The sequence below is a fragment of the Doryrhamphus excisus genome, chromosome 5 (genome assembly GCF_030265055.1).
Source record: "Doryrhamphus excisus isolate RoL2022-K1 chromosome 5, RoL_Dexc_1.0, whole genome shotgun sequence".
NCBI lineage: Eukaryota > Metazoa > Chordata > Actinopteri > Syngnathiformes > Syngnathidae > Doryrhamphus > Doryrhamphus excisus.
The window spans coordinates 2164482-2183731 of NC_080470.1; the positions used below are offsets into that span (position 1 = coordinate 2164482).

The 19250-nt window shown below is 36.9% G+C and overlaps 1 protein-coding gene and 1 long non-coding RNA gene across 2 annotated transcripts in view; one reads left to right on the forward strand and one right to left on the reverse strand.

The window, feature by feature from the left end:
- The window catches only part of LOC131129105 (uncharacterized), a 38721-nt gene extending 33494 nt beyond the window's left edge, over positions 1-5227 (forward strand). Inside the window, exon 3 of the long non-coding RNA XR_009129751.1 lies at positions 5012-5227. This is a non-coding gene — a long non-coding RNA (uncharacterized LOC131129105). The remainder of the gene's footprint in view (positions 1-5011) is intronic.
- Positions 1-19250, reverse strand: part of kank3 (KN motif and ankyrin repeat domains 3) — a 54400-nt gene that overhangs the window by 5278 nt on the left and 29872 nt on the right. The window contains exons 4-11 of the mRNA XM_058072260.1: positions 17031-18731; positions 14044-14146; positions 12414-12632; positions 12252-12342; positions 10362-10581; positions 8642-8784; positions 4987-5187; positions 119-220 (exon numbers count right to left, since the gene is read on the reverse strand). Of these exons, the coding sequence (XP_057928243.1) occupies positions 119-220; positions 4987-5187; positions 8642-8784; positions 10362-10581; positions 12252-12342; positions 12414-12632; positions 14044-14146; positions 17031-18731 (2780 nt within the window). The remainder of the gene's footprint in view (positions 1-118; positions 221-4986; positions 5188-8641; positions 8785-10361; positions 10582-12251; positions 12343-12413; positions 12633-14043; positions 14147-17030; positions 18732-19250) is intronic.

The following is a 19250-nucleotide window of genomic DNA, read 5'->3' on the forward strand; positions in this document are numbered from 1 at the left end:
CTAATAATGCTTTGTTCATTTTAATCTGAAAAAAATAATTTGTCATTATTATATATAAGCATTCAATATAATAATATCGGACATTGTTGTGTGTACGTGAACAACACAAATGACTCACCGCAGCCCCCTGGGATTTGGCATAGTTCAAATGGGCGTAGAGCAGCACAGCCGTGTCATTGTGAGACGCCTCCAGTGCGATGGACAAAGCATTGCTGCCATCCTGCAGTCCAAAGACATGACAAGAGAATCAAAAACAAATGAATTTGAGATGCTAATACTGTGTACTGACGATGGCGTAGATAATTAATAGTCCTGTTTTTTTTTTTTTTCCATCTTGTGAGCGTGGAGTTGTGTAAGGGGGGTGGAGTTTCCCCACCACTGAGAGTCCAGCTGTGCTGTAATGAAACACAGTCCGGCAGCAGCGGACTCATTGTGGCTCACTGACTGTCTGGGTGTTTCTTTAGGTAATACAAGTCAGCTGATTATGGTAATGGTAATGGTAATGGTTTTATTTCATTCGAACATGCATCAGATTACAATTGAATGCATCACATAATCAGTTCCCAGTTCCACATGTCCAAAAGGAGTAGGAAGAAGCAAAGCTTATTAAATCCTACCCCTCCATCTGGTACTTTTACAATCAGTAACTGTTACATTTGTTCACTTCCTGCCTTTCTAATATATATATATATTCTTCATTTTTTTAATTTTTAAAATATTTTTTAAAAATTAATTAAAAAAATATTTTATTTTTATTTTTTTATTAAAAAATTTAAATTAAATTTAAAAAACAAAACATTTATTTATTTATTTATTTATATTAATTTTTTGTCACGTACCGAAGTAGTATGATTTATAAGACTTTTAAGTCATTTAAATGTTTTAATTATTTCTAAAAATATATTTTTTTAATTCTTTGTATCCTTTTTTTTTTTAGATTTTTGTCATTTTAACTTTTCAGTATTTTTATTATTTTTTAGACTCATATTTAAGTTTTCTTTTTTAGACTATTAAGTATTTTTTTCTTTTTTCACATACCGAAGTACTCGGTGATATGAGCATCCAATGCCATAATGGGTACCATAGTAAGTGTCAATATAGTGATATATATAGCACATCATGACTGGTTCAAGACTCTTCATCCTTGTATTTAGCAAACATTAACTGCTTTTTTTTAAGTAATATTTTATCTATGTATGTATTTATTCCTTCATTTTTATTTTTTCATGTTTTTATTGAATTCAAACCAAATTGACAAATGGTCTCAAACTATAGGATAGAAATGTTATTTTTATTTAAGTCATCCTAGTTTGTTTTTTTTTAAATTTTATTTTACAATTATTTGTATTATTTTATCTACGACATTTATTTAAGTCTTTTTTATTTTGGAATTATTTGTATTATTTTTTTAGACTTTTATTGAAGTAATTTTTGCTTTTGAATTATTTGTATTTTTTGACATTTATTTAAGTGATTTTTGTTTTTGAATTATTTTTTCAATTATTGATATAATTGTTGTAGACTTTTATTTCATTCATTTTTATTTTGGAATATTTTCTCATGATTCATAACACTTCTAAGTCATTTTAATTTTTGAATTATTTAAAAAAAAAAAATTAATTCTTTGTATCTTTTTTTAGACTTTTGTCATTTTAACTTTTCAGTACTTTTATTATTTTTTAGACTCATATTTAAGTTTTCTTTTTTCAAACTATAGGATAGAAATTTTGCAATAGTTGTTATTTTTATTAAAGTCATCCTAGTTTTTTTTTAGAATTTTATTTTACAATTATTTGTATTATTTTATTCACGACTTTTATTTAAGTCTTTCTTATTTTACAATTATTTTTTTAGACTTTTATTTAAGTCATTTTTGTTTTTGATTTAATTTTTGAATTATTGATATAATTGTTGTAGACTTTTATTTCATTCATTTTTATTTTGGAATATTTTTTTTACGATTTATAAGACTTTTAAGTGATTTTAATTTTTGAATTATTTCTAAATTTTTATTATTTTTTTAATTCTTTGTATCTTTTTTAGATTTTTGTCATTTTAACTTTTCAGTATTTTTGTTATTTTTTTAGACTCATATTTAAGTTTTCTTTTTTTAGACTATTGAGTAATTATATATTTTTTTGTCACGTACCGCAGTAAGAGGTGATATGAGCATCCAATGAAAATTGCTTTTATAGTTATTATCCCATATTTCCACACAATAAGTAAGATATGGTAGAACCAGAGAGCAATAAAGAGTGTGGAGTGATTTCTGATTGAGAACTAATTTTGAATACTGAAATATTTCTGTCCACCAAGTCTTGACTGGTAAATCTTTATTGTATCATTCCTGTCAGTGGATTATGCAGTAGTCATCTTTGTGGGGGTGAAGACAGACAAAACTAAACCGGATTCTATTTCTTCCTCACTGTACTGAAAATACAAGCGTAGAACGAAACTAAGAGAACATTTTCCCATGAGGAGTCGTTTCCCTGAGAACAGATGAAGCTCAATCACAGATGTGAGCAGAGCAATCGCATGTTTTTTGTCAAAAATCCAGAAGTCTCTGCAGCTGCAGAAGAACCAGGCATTCAGCTACAAACTCGCTCATAAAAAGTTAGGGATTGTTGGGCTATCAGGTGAAGTTTTAGGATGAAGCTAAAATTCATGCTAACCTTTTACAGGTGAATGTAACTTAAGTGATACATATATTTCTCGTCATGTTATGCCTTTTGCACTATTTTTCCTAGTTTTGCTGGTTAGATTTTATTTCCGCAATGTGCAGCGGGCCAAGAAAAATAAATCCACGGGCCGCAAAAGGTGCCTGGGCCGCACTTTGCACACCAGTGTCACATGTAACTTCATTATGTTTTTAGGAGACACCCAACTCACGAGACGATGGCCAAAATAAGGTAACATTCATTTTAATAAAAAAAATATTTTAAATATATATTACTTTTTATAATAACGTTTTTATTGTTATAATATAGCAATATTTTCTTTTGTGCGTCATCTTTCACTCTGTAAAGTAGTTGCTGTTTGTGACATATATTTCCTCACAGGCAATCCGTACTATCTTGTCAAACGTTTGCAGCATTTCTTGAAATGCTGCCTTTTCAACTGTTAAAGAGCAGCTTTCCAATTACTCAATATCGCAGTCTGAATCACAAAGACGGCTAAACTCATCATACAGCAACTGGACACTCAGATCTAAGAAATATACATACTTGTACCAGTTTAAAATGGTGAAAAAAAACGTCTAATGTTTGCAGCATTTCTTGAAATGCTGCCTTTTCAACTGTTAAAGAGCAGCTTTCCATCTGCGGTGACTTCCTGTGAGCATATAACATTTTGCGCTATTCCGTTTGTGTTTACTTCATCAACCAAATGTCTGCAAATCACAGGAGGCCATTACTCAATATAGAAGTCTGAATCACCAAGAAGGCTAAATTCATCATACAGCAACTGGACACTCAGATGTAAGAAATATACAGAATTGTACCAGTTTAAAATGGAAAAAAAACTTTAAAGTTTACCCATAATCCACTGCATCTGTGCCTGCCAGGCAGCTAAACTCATCAGCTAGAGGCGGCTAAAGCTAAACTCATCATACAGCAACTTGACACTCAGAGAACTATAATAAATAAAATAAATAAAAAAAAATAAATAAGAAATATACAGACTTGTACCCGTTTAAAATGGAAAAAAAAAAACATCAAACGTTTGCAGCATTTCTTGAAATGCTGCTTTTTCAACTGTTAAAGAGCAGCTTTCCATCTACGGTGACTTCCTGTGAGTATATAATATTTTGCGCTACTCCGTTTGTGTTTACTTCATCAACCAAACGTCTTGGAAATCGCAGGAGGCCATTACTCAATATAGAAGTCTGAATCACCAAGAAGGCTAAATTCATCATACAGCAACTGGACACTCAGATGTAAGAAATATACAGACTTGTACCAGTTTAAAATGGAAAAAAAACTTTAAAGTTTACCCATAATCCACTGCATCTGTGCCTGCCAGGCAGCTAAACTCATCAGCTAGAGGCGGCTAAAGCTAAACTCATCATACAGCAACTTGACACTCAGAGAAATATAATAAATAAAATAAATAAATAAAAAATAAATAAGAAATATACAGACTTGTACCCGTTTAAAATGAAAAAAAAAAAACATCAAACGTTTGCAGCATTTCTTGAAATGCTGCTTTTTCAACTGTTAAAGAGCAGCTTTCCATCTGCGGTGACTTCCTGTGAGTATATAATATTTTGCGCTACTCCGTTTGTGTTTACTTCATCAACCAAACGTCTTGGAAATCGCAGGAGGCCATTACTCAATATAGAAGTCTGAATCACCAAGAAGGCTAAATTCATCATACAGCAACTGGACACTCAGATGTAAGAAATATACAGAATTGTACCAGTTTAAAATGGAAAAAAAACTTTAAAGTTTACCCATAATCCACTGCATCTGTGCCTGCCAGGCAGCTAAACTCATCAGCTAAAGGCGGCTAAAGCTAAACTCATCATACAGCAACTTGACACTCAGAGAAATATAATAAATAAAATAAATTAAAAAAAAAAAAAAAAAGAAATATACAGACTTGTACCCATTTAAAATGAAAAAAAAAACATCAAACGTTTGCAGCATTTCTTGAAATGCTGCTTTTTCAACTGTTAAAGAGCAGCTTTGCATCTGCGGTGACTTACATTTTGCGCTATTCCGTTTGTGTTTACTTCATCAACTAAACGTCTCCGTGAGTGTTGACCGTCAGGACGAAAAAACTACGCACGCGTCTCCGTGTGTAGTTTTTTTCCCAGATGGGAAAACTGTGTTTGAGGTGGGAAGTTTATTTTGCGATCAAGCAAGGAAACTAAAAACTTGTCAATTTAAGGGCTAAATTAACATAAAATAGTAACACAGCTAACATGACAAAACAATTCTTGCGTGTGTGTGTGTGAAGTACTCGAACATCTGCTGCATTTCTTACATTATCGACAATGGCGATGTTACAGCCGGGCTGTTCCAGGAGGAGTTTGACAATCTCGGCGCGGCCGTGCTCGCTGGCGCACATCAACGCCGTGGAGCCTTCGTCATCCTGCACGTCGACGTCGGCGCCGCACTCCAGAAGCGCCTCCACCATCTCCTGACGTCCGTGACTCACGGCGAGCATCAGCGCCGTCTGGCCTGCCTGTAACGGTAACAAATTGGAATATTATGGAATTGGAATATGCCGGCTCTTTTTTTTTTTTTTTTTCTTTTTTTTTTTCTTTTTTTTTTCTTTTTTTTCTTTTTTTTTTCTTTTTTTTCTTTTTTTTTTCTTTTTTTTTTTTTTCTTTTTTTTTTCCCAGCAAGGGTAACGTTCACACTGAGTTCACATGTGTCTCCATCAAAGACCATGCATTGTTCTACAAAGCCTGGCTGATTCACGGCTTAAATACGTCAGCGCTTAAATTTAAATTATAAATAGCCAAGCAGAGTCCAAAAAGTTCTCTCTTTAAGTTCCTTTTGCATGCTTTGTTTCGAGGTCCTCGCAGCAACAACAACAACAAGCAAAGGTAATTGGATTTAAAACAGTGACGCCAGACGGTCTTATGACTTTGACCGCCTCTCTTTCGTGCGCAGTCGACAACCTGATTAAATCATCAGAACTGATAAAGTCAAAAAAGATGATCCAAATGAACATATTTGTTTTATCGCGTTCAGCTTGTAGTGGACATGATTATTATACAATTAATTACAATTAATTTCCCGTGAATTCACACAATTATCAATTTGGGCAAAAACAAGTACAAGTAATTTCTGGTGCTTTTTGTAAGGTACATAAAAGATAAGGTAACATGGTTTTAAAATAACTATAAATATAGTTAGAGCATGTAAGAGTAGTAATAGTTCATGTCATACATATGAAATTCAGTTGTAAAAGAAAAAAAAATTATACTAATAATACTATTTTTTATATGTTTGTGTGTAAAATAACCAAATCTCCATTGTTGGCGTTTGGGTGTAATACCGCAATGTCCACTAGGGGGTGCTAGTTAGCGATGGTGGTATAGAGTAGGTGACAAAACCACAGAGGAAGAAGTTCTTTACGTGATCCAAATAGTTCTTTACGTGATCCAAATTGTTCTTTACGTGATCCAAATTGTTCTTTACGTGATCCAAATTGTTCTTTACGTGATCCAAATTGTTCTTTCCATGATCCAAATTGTTCTTTTTATGATCCAAATTGTTCTTTACGTGATCCAAATTGTTCTTTCCATGATCCAAATCGTTCTTTACGTGATCCAAATCGTTCTTTACGTGATCCAAATCGTTCTCTACGTGATCCAAATCGTTCTCTACGTGATCCAAATCGTTCTCTACGTGATCCAAATCGTTCTTTCCGTGATCCAAATCGTTCTTTCCGTGATCCAAATCGTTCTTTCCGTGATCCAAATTGTTTTTTACGTGATCCAAATTGTTCTTTCCGTGATCCAAATTGTTCTTTACGTGATCCAAATCGTTCTTTATGTGATCCAAATTGTTCTTTCTGTGATCCAAATTGTTCTTTATGTGATCCAAATTGTTCTTTCCATGATCCAAATTGTTCTTTACGTGATCCAAATTGTTCTTTACGTGATCCAAATTGTTCTTTACGTGATCCAAATTTTTCTTTACATGATCCAAATTGTTCTTTACGTGATCCAAATTGTTCTTTACGTGATCCAAATTGTTCTTTACGTGATCCAAATTGTTCTTTACGTGATCCAAATTGTTCTTTCCATGATCCAAATTGTTCTTTTTATGATCCAAATTGTTCTTTACGTGATCCAAATTGTTCTTTCCATGATCCAAATCGTTCTTTTTATGATCCAAATTGTTCTTTACGTGATCCAAATTGTTCTTTACGTGATCCAAATTGTTCTTTACGTGATCCAAATTGTTCTTTCCATGATCCAAATTGTTCTTTTTATGATCCAAATTGTTCTTTACGTGATCCAAATTGTTCTTTCCATGATCCAAATCGTTCTTTACGTGATCCAAATCGTTCTTTACGTGATCCAAATCGTTCTCTACGTGATCCAAATCGTTCTCTACGTGATCCAAATCGTTCTCTACGTGATCCAAATCGTTCTTTCCGTGATCCAAATCGTTCTTTCCGTGATCCAAATCGTTCTTTCCGTGATCCAAATTGTTTTTTACGTGATCCAAATTGTTCTTTCCGTGATCCAAATTGTTCTTTACGTGATCCAAATCGTTCTTTATGTGATCCAAATTGTTCTTTCTGTGATCCAAATTGTTCTTTATGTGATCCAAATTGTTCTTTCCATGATCCAAATTGTTCTTTACGTGATCCAAATTGTTCTTTACGTGATCCAAATTGTTCTTTACGTGATCCAAATTTTTCTTTACATGATCCAAATTGTTCTTTACATGATCCAAATTGTTCTTTACGTGATCCAAATTGTTCTTTACATGATCCAAATTGTTTCTTTCGTGATCCAAATTTTTCTTTACATGATCCAAATTGTTTCTTTCGTGATCCAAATTGTTCTTTACGTGATCCAAATTGTTCTTTCCGTGATCCAAATTGTTCTTTCCATGATCCAAATTGTTCTTTTTATGATCCAAATTGTTCTTTACGTGATCCAAATTGTTCTTTCCATGATCCAAATTGTTCTTTCCATGATCCAAATCGTTCTTTACGTGATCCAAATCGTTCTTTACGTGATCCAAATCGTTCTCTACGTGATCCAAATCGTTCTCTACGTGATCCAAATCGTTCTCTACGTGATCCAAATCGTTCTTTCCGTGATCCAAATCGTTCTTTCCGTGATCCAAATCGTTCTTTCCGTGATCCAAATTGTTTTTTACGTGATCCAAATTGTTCTTTCCGTGATCCAAATTGTTCTTTACGTGATCCAAATCGTTCTTTATGTGATCCAAATTGTTCTTTCTGTGATCCAAATTGTTCTTTATGTGATCCAAATTGTTCTTTCCATGATCCAAATTGTTCTTTACGTGATCCAAATTGTTCTTTACATGATCCAAATTGTTCTTTACGTGATCCAAATTTTTCTTTACATGATCCAAATTGTTCTTTACATGATCCAAATTGTTCTTTACGTGATCCAAATTGTTCTTTACATGATCCAAATTGTTTCTTTCGTGATCCAAATTTTTCTTTACATGATCCAAATTTTTCTTTACATGATCCAAATTGTTCTTTACATGATCCAAATTGTTCTTTCCCTGATCCAAATTTTTCTTTACGTGATCCAAATTTTTCTTTACGTGATCCAAATTGTTCTTTACATGATCCAAATTGTTTCTTTCGTGATACAAATAGTTTCTTCCGTGATCCTAATTGTTCTTTACATGATCCAAATGGTTCTTTCCGTGATCCAAATTGTTCTTTACGTGATCCAAATTGTAAATGTGAAATCGAGGGCTAAACTCATCATACAGCAACTGGACACTCAGATCTAAGAAATATACAGACTTGTACCAGTTTAAAATGGAAAAAAAAACTTCTAAGTTTACCCATAATCCACTGCGTCTGAGCAAAGATTTCATCTGTGCCTGCCGGGGCGCTGCATTGATATCAGCCTCCCTCTGGGCTCCTCTGTTGCGATACCCCGATAAGAAAGACGGTAACATACCTGGCTGGCCTTGGCGTTGACGTTGCCTTTACTGAAGAGCTTCTTGACCACGGACATGTCGTCGTCCTCCTTCACGGTAGACAGAGCAGCCAGCATGATGGCCGTGTAGCCCGCCTTGTTCTGCTTATCCACGCAGCACATGTCTGGATAGAAATATATAAATAGAAATATATAAATAGAAATATATAAATAGAAATATAATATGAATAGTAACACCTGCATGAAGAAATGCATCTATACAAAAGATAGTTTAACAATATGTTTCTTATTTTTCAATAATAATGCCAAACATAAGTAGTTTTGTCTTGCATAGGGGCCCCATGTTGCAGTGAATCACTGCAGCCACCAGATGGAGCTGTGGCGAACAAAGCTTGTGTGTGTGTGGTAACGTTGTGTTGTACAGGACCGCAGCAGAACTGGACTGCAACAGTATTATTATTTCTTTATATATATATCTTATTATATATATATATCTTATTATATATATATATATATATATATATATATATATATATATATATATTTGTTTCTATATATGTAAGGTAAAAAAAAACTTTTTTTTCAATTTTCTTCTACCTTAAATTTTCTTTATATTATTTATATATATATATATATATATATATATATATATATATATATATATATATATATATTTATATATTTATATATATTTATATATATATTATATATAATATATATTTATAATATATATATAAAATATAATAATATAAATATAAATACATATATTTCTTTATATCTAAGGTAAAAAAAAATTTTTCATTTTTTTCTAGCTTAATGTTTCTTTATATTATTATTTCTTTACATGTTTTATATATATTTTTTTATTATATTATATAATATGTATATATAATTATAATATATATATATATATATATTATACATATTTCTTATATCTAATATCTAAGGTAAAAAAGCTGCTGTTTTTTTTGTTTTTTGTATTTTTTTCAATGTTCTTCTCGCTTAATGTTTCTTTATATTATTATTTCTTTATATTTTTTATACATTTTTATTTTATTATATTATATATAATATGTATATATATATATTTATAATATATTTATATAAAATAATATATTTATATTATATTATATATTTCTTTATATCTAAGGTAAAAAAAATCTGCTGTTTTTTTTTGTTTTTTGTATTTTTTTCAATTTTCTTCTAGCTTAATGTTTCTTTATATTATTATTTCTTTATATTTATATTTATATATTAAGATATGCCTTTATTCGTCCCTCAGTGGGGAAATTTGTAATATATTTGTATATATATATATATAATTATATATAATATATATATATTATATACATATTTCTTTATATCTAAGGCAAAAAAAAATCATTTTTACATCTGCATTTTTTTTGTTTTTTGTATTTTTTTCAATTTTCTTCTCATACATTTTTTCTTCTTAATATTATCTTTATTTTCACAATATTTTGACTTTATCATAATATTCTAACTTTTACCCAAAAGTCTTTAATATTTCAACTTCTCTTGATATTATGATTTTATTCTGCTAATATTTTGTGTTTATTCTTAAAAAATGACTGCTTTCTTCCACGTGTGCTGCTGTTCTTTTCACTTCTTGGATTAATTCTATTTTTAGGATGGGCCAATAAAAAAACACTTTGGGCGTCCCTGGTCTAGTTGAGCGTATAGTCCAACATAAGCGATACCAAGGAGGTCTACCACCACTGACCCGTGTCCAGCAGCAGGTCCACCACACCAAAGTTGGAGTGCGAGACGCTGTAGTGCAGAGCGGTGTTGCCGTTGCCGTCGGTCATGTTGACCACGTGCTCCAACAGCAGTGAAGACACCTCCAAGAACGCCATCAGGTAGTCGGAGACCCGCGAGGGCTGAGCCATCTTGGCGCTGGAGATGCGGAACCACTCCAGCTGGACGGTGTGGGTGCTGGCGACCTGCAGGTACATTTGATTAAATCACATTTACATATGTACCCCAGGTTTTCCACATATTTTATTACATTTATATTTTAGAATTTAGAATAATTTTTGCACTGTGCTCAAGTGGTTAGCGCGCAGACCTCACAGCTAGGAGACCAGGGTTCAATTCCACCCTCGGCCATTTCTGTGTGGAGTTTGCATGTCCCCATTCATGCGTGGGTTTTCTCCGGGTACTCCGGTTTCCTCCCACATTCCAAAAACATGCTAGGTTAATTAGCGACTCCAAATTGTCCATAGGTATGAATGTGAGTGTGAATGGTTGTTTGTCTATATGTGCCCTGTGATTGGCTGGCCACCAGTCCAGGGTGTACCCCGCTTCTCGCCCGAAGACAGCTGGGATAGGTTCCAGCACCCCCGCCCCCCTTGTGAAGATAAGCGGTAGCAAATGAATGAATAATATTAATATGAGGCTGCACGGTGGAAAGTGGTTAGCACGCAGGCCACGCAGCTAGGACACACAAGTTCAATTTCACCAATTGCATGTTCTCCCCGTGCATGCGTGGGTTTCCGCCCACATTCCAAAAACATGCTAGGTTAATTAGCGACTCCAAATTGTCCATAGGTATGAATGTGAGTGTGAATGGTTGTTTGTCTATATGTGCCCTGTGATTGGCTGGCCACCAGTCCAGGGTGTACCCCGCCTTTCTCGCCCGAAGACAGCTGGGATAGGCTCCAGCACCCAACGCGACCTCATGAGGATAAGCGGCAGAAAATGAATGATTAGCTTTTTAGCTCACTAGCTTATTAAGCTAGTGGGCGTCTCAAGTCTCTGCAGCATCAGAGTTGCACTGCGATGTAAACAAACAATGAATAATAGTTTGCATGTTCTCCCCGTGCATGCGTGGGTTTTCGCCGGGTACTCCGGTTTCCTCCCACATTCCAAAAACATGCTAGGTTAATTAGCGACTCCAAATTGTCCATAGGTATGAATGTGAGTGTGAATGGTTGTTTGTCTATATGTGCCCTGTGATTGGCTGGCCACCAGGGTATCAGAGTTGCACTGCGATGTAAACAATGAATAATAGGAGATTAATGGGGACTATAGGGGTGTTATTTCATGTATACATGTCTCTAATAACGTTAAAAACCTTATTGGGAAAGTCATAAACAGTTGTGTATGTGGCCTTTGATTGATTGGTGTACCCCGCCTCTCGCCCGAAGACAGCTGGGATAGGCTCCAGCACCCCTCCACGACCCTTGTGAGGAAAAGCGGTAAAAAATTAATGAATGAATGAATTTTGTCTCAATTTAGGTACATTTTCCGGTTTGTTATTTCTTGAATTTAATATCAAAACGCTTGCAAAATTCTTTGGTTCCATTTTGGGTTATTGGGGTGAATAATGGAAGATTAAATAACTCATGGCAAAACAGGAAGGTGTCGCTCTCACTGCCACTTTGTGTCTTTGGGAATAAAGAATCACATCTTCACTGAATCATTGGAGTCATTGGATTTACGTACATTTTCTGATTGGTTGAAATGGGACCTTCTGTAACGAATTAAAGACACTAATCAAGGTTCCATCAAGGTCATCGCCGATAAACGATTCCCTCGCTTGAATCAGGCTTCAGTAATTAGAGACGAGAATGATATTAAAATAGTTTAAAAGAAACATGCATGGACGCACCACTTCCTTACTCTTCAGTGATTGGACGTCGTCATTGAGGTGATTCTTCAGAATGAGACAAGCTTCACGCATTTTGGAGCTCAGCTCAAATCTGTTCAGTAAATACAAATATTCGACTTAATAAGAGTTAAATCCTGACGTATTAGCAGTTTGAGTGCCTACTTTTCTTTCACGCCATCAGATGAGAAAGTGGATGCTCTTAGGGTTTCTTCGTCCGTGTCGCTCTCATCCAAGTTGACGTTTCTTTCCTCCTCCGACGTTTCTTCCTCCACATCCACCTCCTCCTCCGTGCTATCTAGGCAGTCCCCGTCTCCGCTTTCTTCAGAGGTGCTTCCCGCTTCCTCCTCCTCGTCTTCCTCTTCACTAGACGTGGATTCATATCTGCTGATGAGAATTTTTAATGCTGCAATTAAGTGGAATTAAGCCTCACTTATCATGGTTAATATAGTGGCTGCAACAGTATTCTGTGTTGTTATTGTTGGAATAATTATTATTATGGCTGCACGGCGGACAAGTGGTTAGCACAAAGGTCTCACAGCTAGGAGACCCGAGTTCAATTCCACCCTCGGTCATCTCTGTTTGGAGCTTCCACATTGATAGTAACACACTTGAGCACGAGTCTTAATTTTTGCACGGTGGTCAAGTGGTAAGCACAAAGTCTCACAGCTAGGAGACCCGAGTTCAATTGCACCCTCGGCCATCTCAGTGGTTAGCACAAAGGTCTCCCAGCTAGGAAACCCGAGTTCAATTCCACCCTCGGCCATCTCTGTGTGGAGCTTCCACATTGATAGTAACACACTTGAGCACGAGTCTTAATTTTTGCACGGTGGTCAAGTGGTAAGCACAAAGTCTCACAGCTAGGAGACCCGAGTTCAATTCCACCCTCGGCCATCTCTGTGTGGAGCTTCCACATTTATAGTAACACATTAGCATGAGTCTTAATTTTTACACGGTAGTCAAGTGGTTAGCACACAGGCCTCACAGCTAGGAGACCCGAGTTCAATTGCATCCTGACCATCTCTGTGTGGAGCTTCCACATTGATAGTAACACACTTGAGCACGAGTCTTAATTTTTGCACGGTGGTCAAGTGGTAAGCACAAAGGTCTCACAGCTAGGAGACCCGAGTTCAATTGCACCCTCGGCCATCTCTGTGTGGAGCTTCCACATTGATAGTAACACACATGAGCATGAGTCTTAATTTTTGCACGGTAGGCAAGTGTTTAGCACAAAGGTCTCACAGCTAGGAGACCCGAGTTCAATTCCACCCTCGGCCATCTCTGTGTGGAGCTTCCACATTGATAGTAACACACATGAGCACGAGTCTTAATTTTTGTCTGTAATTGCATATTTTCTCTAATTATTATATTGGGTATATGAATGTTAAGTTGACTATAGGGATGTTATATCACATTTAGATGGCTCTAATCGTGTTAAAACCATATTTGGGAGTTTGTAAATGGGATTCCTATGCTCTTACTAAATATTTTATTCATAATTAAGGAGTCCTACTTCCGGGCTGCACGGAGGTCAAGTGGTTAGCGCGCAGACCTCACAGCTAGGAGACCCGAGTTCAATTCCACCCTGGTTAATTGGCGACTCCAAATTATCCATAGGTATGAATGTGAGTGTGAATGGTTGTTTGTCTATATGTGCCCTGTGATTGGCTGGCCACCAAATAATTAACAGTGTGTATGAGTATGAGGTATGAACTAGTATGAACTAGATGAAAGTATATGAAATAGTACATGTTTATCATGTTTATCAATTTAGATATACAAGAGGAACACCTACCCTCCATTTAGGATACCAACAAACTGTAAGCTCTTCTTGCCCGCTGTGCGATTCTCACCCGAGCCGTTTCCATCCTTCCTCTTCATGATGGACTTCAGCATCCCTGTTTCCATTGGGGATGAAACTGATCATTAAAATCGCACAACATTGACATGATTCCCGGATTCCCTATTCATGAAGATAGCTAGATATCCTGGTCTCTCCTGGAGTAAACATGCTTCTACAAGGTCCCAAGTATTGATCATTTTTAGGTCACGGCAAAACACTGAAATCATTGCGTCTGAGTAAAGCATTTCATTGGAGGACAAATACGAATTGATTGCACTGCAATGTACCAGCAGAAAAACAAGGTCCAGACGTGTGAGGGGAATTCACTCATTTGACTGATGGATGATTTCACATTTACAATTTGGATCATGTGAAGAACAATTTGGATCATGGAAAGAACAATTTGGATCATGGAAAGAACAATTTGGATCACGGAAAGAACAATTTGGATCACGTAAAGAACAATTTGGATCACGGAAAGAACAATTTGGATCGCGGAAAGAACAATTTGGATCACGTAAAGAACAATTTGGATCACGGAAAGAACAATTTGGATCGCGGAAAGAACAATTTGGATCGCGGAAAGAACAATTTGGATCACGGAAAGAACAATTTGGATCACGGAAAGAACAATTTGGATCGTGTAAAGAACAATTTGGATCGCGGAAAGAACAATTTGGATCACGTAGAGAACAATTTGGATCATGTAAAAAACAATTTGGATCACGTAAAGAACAATTTGGATCATGGAAAGAACAATTTGGATCGTGTAAAGAACAATCTGAATCACGCAAAGAACGATTTGGATCACGGAAAGAACATTTTGGATCACGTAAAGAACAATTTGGATCACGTAAAGAACAATTTGGATCACGTAAAGAACAATTTGGATCACGGAAAGAACAATTTGGATCACGGAAAGAACAATTTGGATCACGGAAAGAACAATTTGGATCACGTAGAGAACAATTTGGATCACGGAAAGAACAATTTGGATCACGTAAAGAACAATTTGGATCACGGAAAGAAAAATTTGGATCACGGAAAGAACAATTTGGTTCACGGAAAGAACAATTTGGATCACGGAAAGAACATTTTGGATCACGTAAAGAACAATTTGGATCACGGAAAGAACAATTTGGATCACGGAAAGAACAATTTGGATCACGTAAAGAACAATTTGGATCACGTAAAGAACAATTTGGATCATGGAAAGAACAATTTGGATCATGGAAAGAACAATTTGGATCACGGAAAGAACTATTTGGATCACGTAGAGAACAATTTGGATCATGTAAAAAACAATTTGGATCACGTAAAGAACAATTTGGATCATGTAAAGAACAATTTGGATCGCGCAAAGAACGATTTGGATCACGTAAAGAACGATTTGGATCACGTAAAGAACGATTTGGATCATGTAAAGAACAATTTGGATCATGTAAAGAACAATTTGGATCGCGTAAAGAACAATTTGTATCGTGTAAAGAACAATTTGGATCACGGAAAGAACAATTTGGATCACGTAAAGAACAATTTGGATCACGTAAAGAACAATTTGGATCACGTAAAGAACCATTTGGATCGTGTAAAGAACAATTTGGATCACGGAAAGAACAATTTGGATCGTGTAAAGAACAATTTGGATCGTGTAAAGAACAATTTGGATCGTGTAAAGAACAATTTGGATCAAGTAAAGAACAATTTGGATCAAGTAAAGAACAATTTGGATCACGTAGAGAACAATTTGGATCACGGAAAGAACAATTTGGATCACGTAAAGAACAATTTGGATCACGTAAAGAACAATTTGGATCACGGAAACAACAATTTGGATCATGGAAAGAACAATTTGGATCACGTAAAGAACAATTTGGATCACGTAAAGAACCATTTGGATCGTGTAAAGAACAATTTGGATCACGGAAAGAACAATTTGGATCGTGTAAAGAACAATTTGGATCACGGAAAGAACAATTTGGATCGTGTAAAGAACAATTTGGATCGTGTAAAGAACAATTTGGATCGTGTAAAGAACAATTTGGATCAAGTAAAGAACAATTTGGATCAAGTAAAGAACAATTTGGATCACGTAGAGAACAATTTGGATCACGGAAAGAACAATTTGGATCACGTAAAGAACAATTTGGATCACGTAAAGAACAATTTGGATCACGGAAACAACAATTTGGATCATGGAAAGAACAATTTGGATCACGTAAAGAACAATTTGGATCACGTAAAGAACCATTTGGATCGTGTAAAGAACAATTTGGATCACGGAAAGAACAATTTGGATCACGCAAAGAACGATTTGGATCACGTAAAGAACAATTTGGATCGCGTAAAGAACCATTTGGATCATGGAAAGACAAATTTGGATCACGGAAAGACCAATTTGGATCACGTAAAGAACAATTTGGATCGTGTAATGAACAATTTGGATCGTGTAATGAACAATTTGGATCGTGTAAAGAACAATTTGGATCGTGTAAAGAACAATTTGGATCACGTAAAGAACAATTTGGATCACGTAAACAACAATTTGGATCACGGAAACAACAATTTGGATCGCGGAAAGAACAATTTGGATCACGTAAAGAACAATTTGGATCACGTAAACAACAATTTGGATCACGGAAACAACAATTTGGATCGCGGAAAGAACAATTTGGATCACGTAAAGAACAATTTGGATCACGTAAAGAACAATTTGGATCACGGAAAGAACAATTTGGAAGCCTAAGAAGGTAACCAAGACATGAGAAGCGAATTCATTATTTTTAGTGTATTTTATATCTGATTTAATACATGGGTCAAAACATAAGAGATGCTACCAGAAAGCTAACACAAGAGGAAGGTTAAAGGTTACCGGTCAAAGGTTCCTGATGTCATCATGAGCATCAGTAATGTAAACATGGATGTAAACATCAAGATACCTGTTTTGATGTTGCAGGGCGTCGTTACGTCCTCCTGGTGTCCTCCTTTCTCCTCATCCATACTGACCGCCTCCTCCGGTAAGACTTTATAATCAGTCATGGTCATCTGTCTCTTCTTTAGCACTTTATGTTCTTCTATGTTTTCATACTGGGAACCAGTGCTGACCATGACATTTGGAAGTGGTTCTTCTGGTTTGATGATAGGATCAGTTTGGGCGCCTTGCTCGATCGTGTGCGGTTCTAAGCTATCGCCTGTACTTGCGTCCGTCGTTTCCGGACGGCATAAAACCGCAGAATCCTTGAAGGTAAAGGATATCGTTTCAATCTGTGCGTCTTTTAAAACGGGTTTTGCGAGAACTTCCTTCTCGGAGGTGACTTTGGATGTCATGTGATCAATCTGGGCTCTGAGAGTTCCCAAGTCATTGCCGGCGACGCTGAGTTGGTTCTCCAGATCAGTAATAGACTCCTGCTGGAATTTTATGGTGTCCTGTAAGGTGTCCATCTCGCGTTGGGTCTCAGACGTCAAGCCGAGTAATGACTCCGTTACCCAAATCCCAGCATCCACTGTCTCGGATCTGAATTGTGTTGCTTCATCGGAAACTGCAGGGCTTTCAGTTCCGGTGCTCTTCTCGCAAACGTGGATCTCGGTTCCTTCAGAGGCATCTCTCACATTGTGGTTGAAATAGAAAACCACTGAGTCCATTGGTTGATCATCTCCCACGGCTATGGAGTTCTTCTCCACTGGAACCTTCAATACGGCTTTGGATGAAGGTTCTTCCTTCCCTTCAAATTTCTCAGCCAGCTTCTTCAGTTCTGCGGATTTTCCATGGTTTTTGTGAGAAGGTGAAGTCGAGGAGCTTAATCGATTTTGGATACTTTCTACGGTCTGAGTAGAGGATTCTACCGCAGCCACGTTCTTGGCTGCTTTGGTCTCCTGAAGTGCTACCAAGAGCACGTCTTTCTCGGCACGAAGTTCAGCCACCTCTTTTTCCAGCGCCGGAACTCCTTTCACTCGTTCCTCCATCTCCTTCAGTTGCTTCAAGGCCGTCGCCATCTGCTCTCTGACTGTCTGCAGCTGACTGGGCGGCACCGGAGTCGCTGCCGGAGTGGTGCGTCCGGAGGTTTGAGGACTGGGTTTAGTCCAGATACTTTGCGGAGGTTGAGCTTGAGGGGGCATCTGCTTGGGGGGATCTGTAAACTGGAACCGGCCGCCATTTTGGTGATGGTGGCTCTGTGTCTCCTGCTGTAATCGGCGACTGGTTTCCAAAAGAGTCCGCTCGACTCTGGGGTTGCGTTGCGGCGGCGGAGGTGGGATTTTGGCGCCGGCAGAAAGCGGGGGGGCACCAAGGAAGGTCACAGGGGACACAGAGAGCCCTTCACAAGGCGCCGAACCGAGTCGATTTCGTGGCGGCGGCAGAGGAGGTGCTCTGCCATCCTCGCTAGCGGGAGAAGAAAGAGACTCCGTGGATGTCCAACCACTGGTGCGCCCGCCCGCACTCGGACATCTTTGAGAGGTCTTGAGGCCCCGTGCGGCGCGACGAGATGTGACAGCTGCTCTGCGAATGTTATGCCCGCTTTCGATCTCTTCCACATATTTCAGGAAGTCCAGATCAAGCTGGAAACCATATGGTGTTTGGACAGAGTACGATGCCGGCTGGTCAGCTTCCTCTTGAGTGGAGTAGAGGAATGAAGAGCCCAAATCTGCAGGAAGAACGACATGTGACTGAACAATACAGCATACCTTAACAAATTCATTTCCACGATAATTCAATGTCAATAAATGGAATATTTTCATAATTAGAGCATAAAAAAACTTGTTTACGACATTATTAGAGACATGTATACATGAAATAACATCCCTATAGTCCCCATTAATCTCCTATTATTCATTGTTTACATCGCAGTGCAACTCTGATACCCTGGTGGCCAGCCAATCCCAGGGCACATATAGACAAACAACCATTCACACTCACATTCATACCTATGGACAATTTGGAGTCGCTAATTAACCTAGCATGTTTTTGGAATGTGGGAGGAAACCGGAGTACCCGGAGAAAACCCACGCATGCACGGGGAGAACATGCAAATTCCACACAGAGATGACCGAGGATGGAATTGAACTTGGGTCTCCTAGCCGTGAAGCCTGTGTGCTAACCACCCGACCGCTGTGCAGCCCTGGTTCAGTATATTTTTCATCAAAATAGTAGTCATGTCAAAATG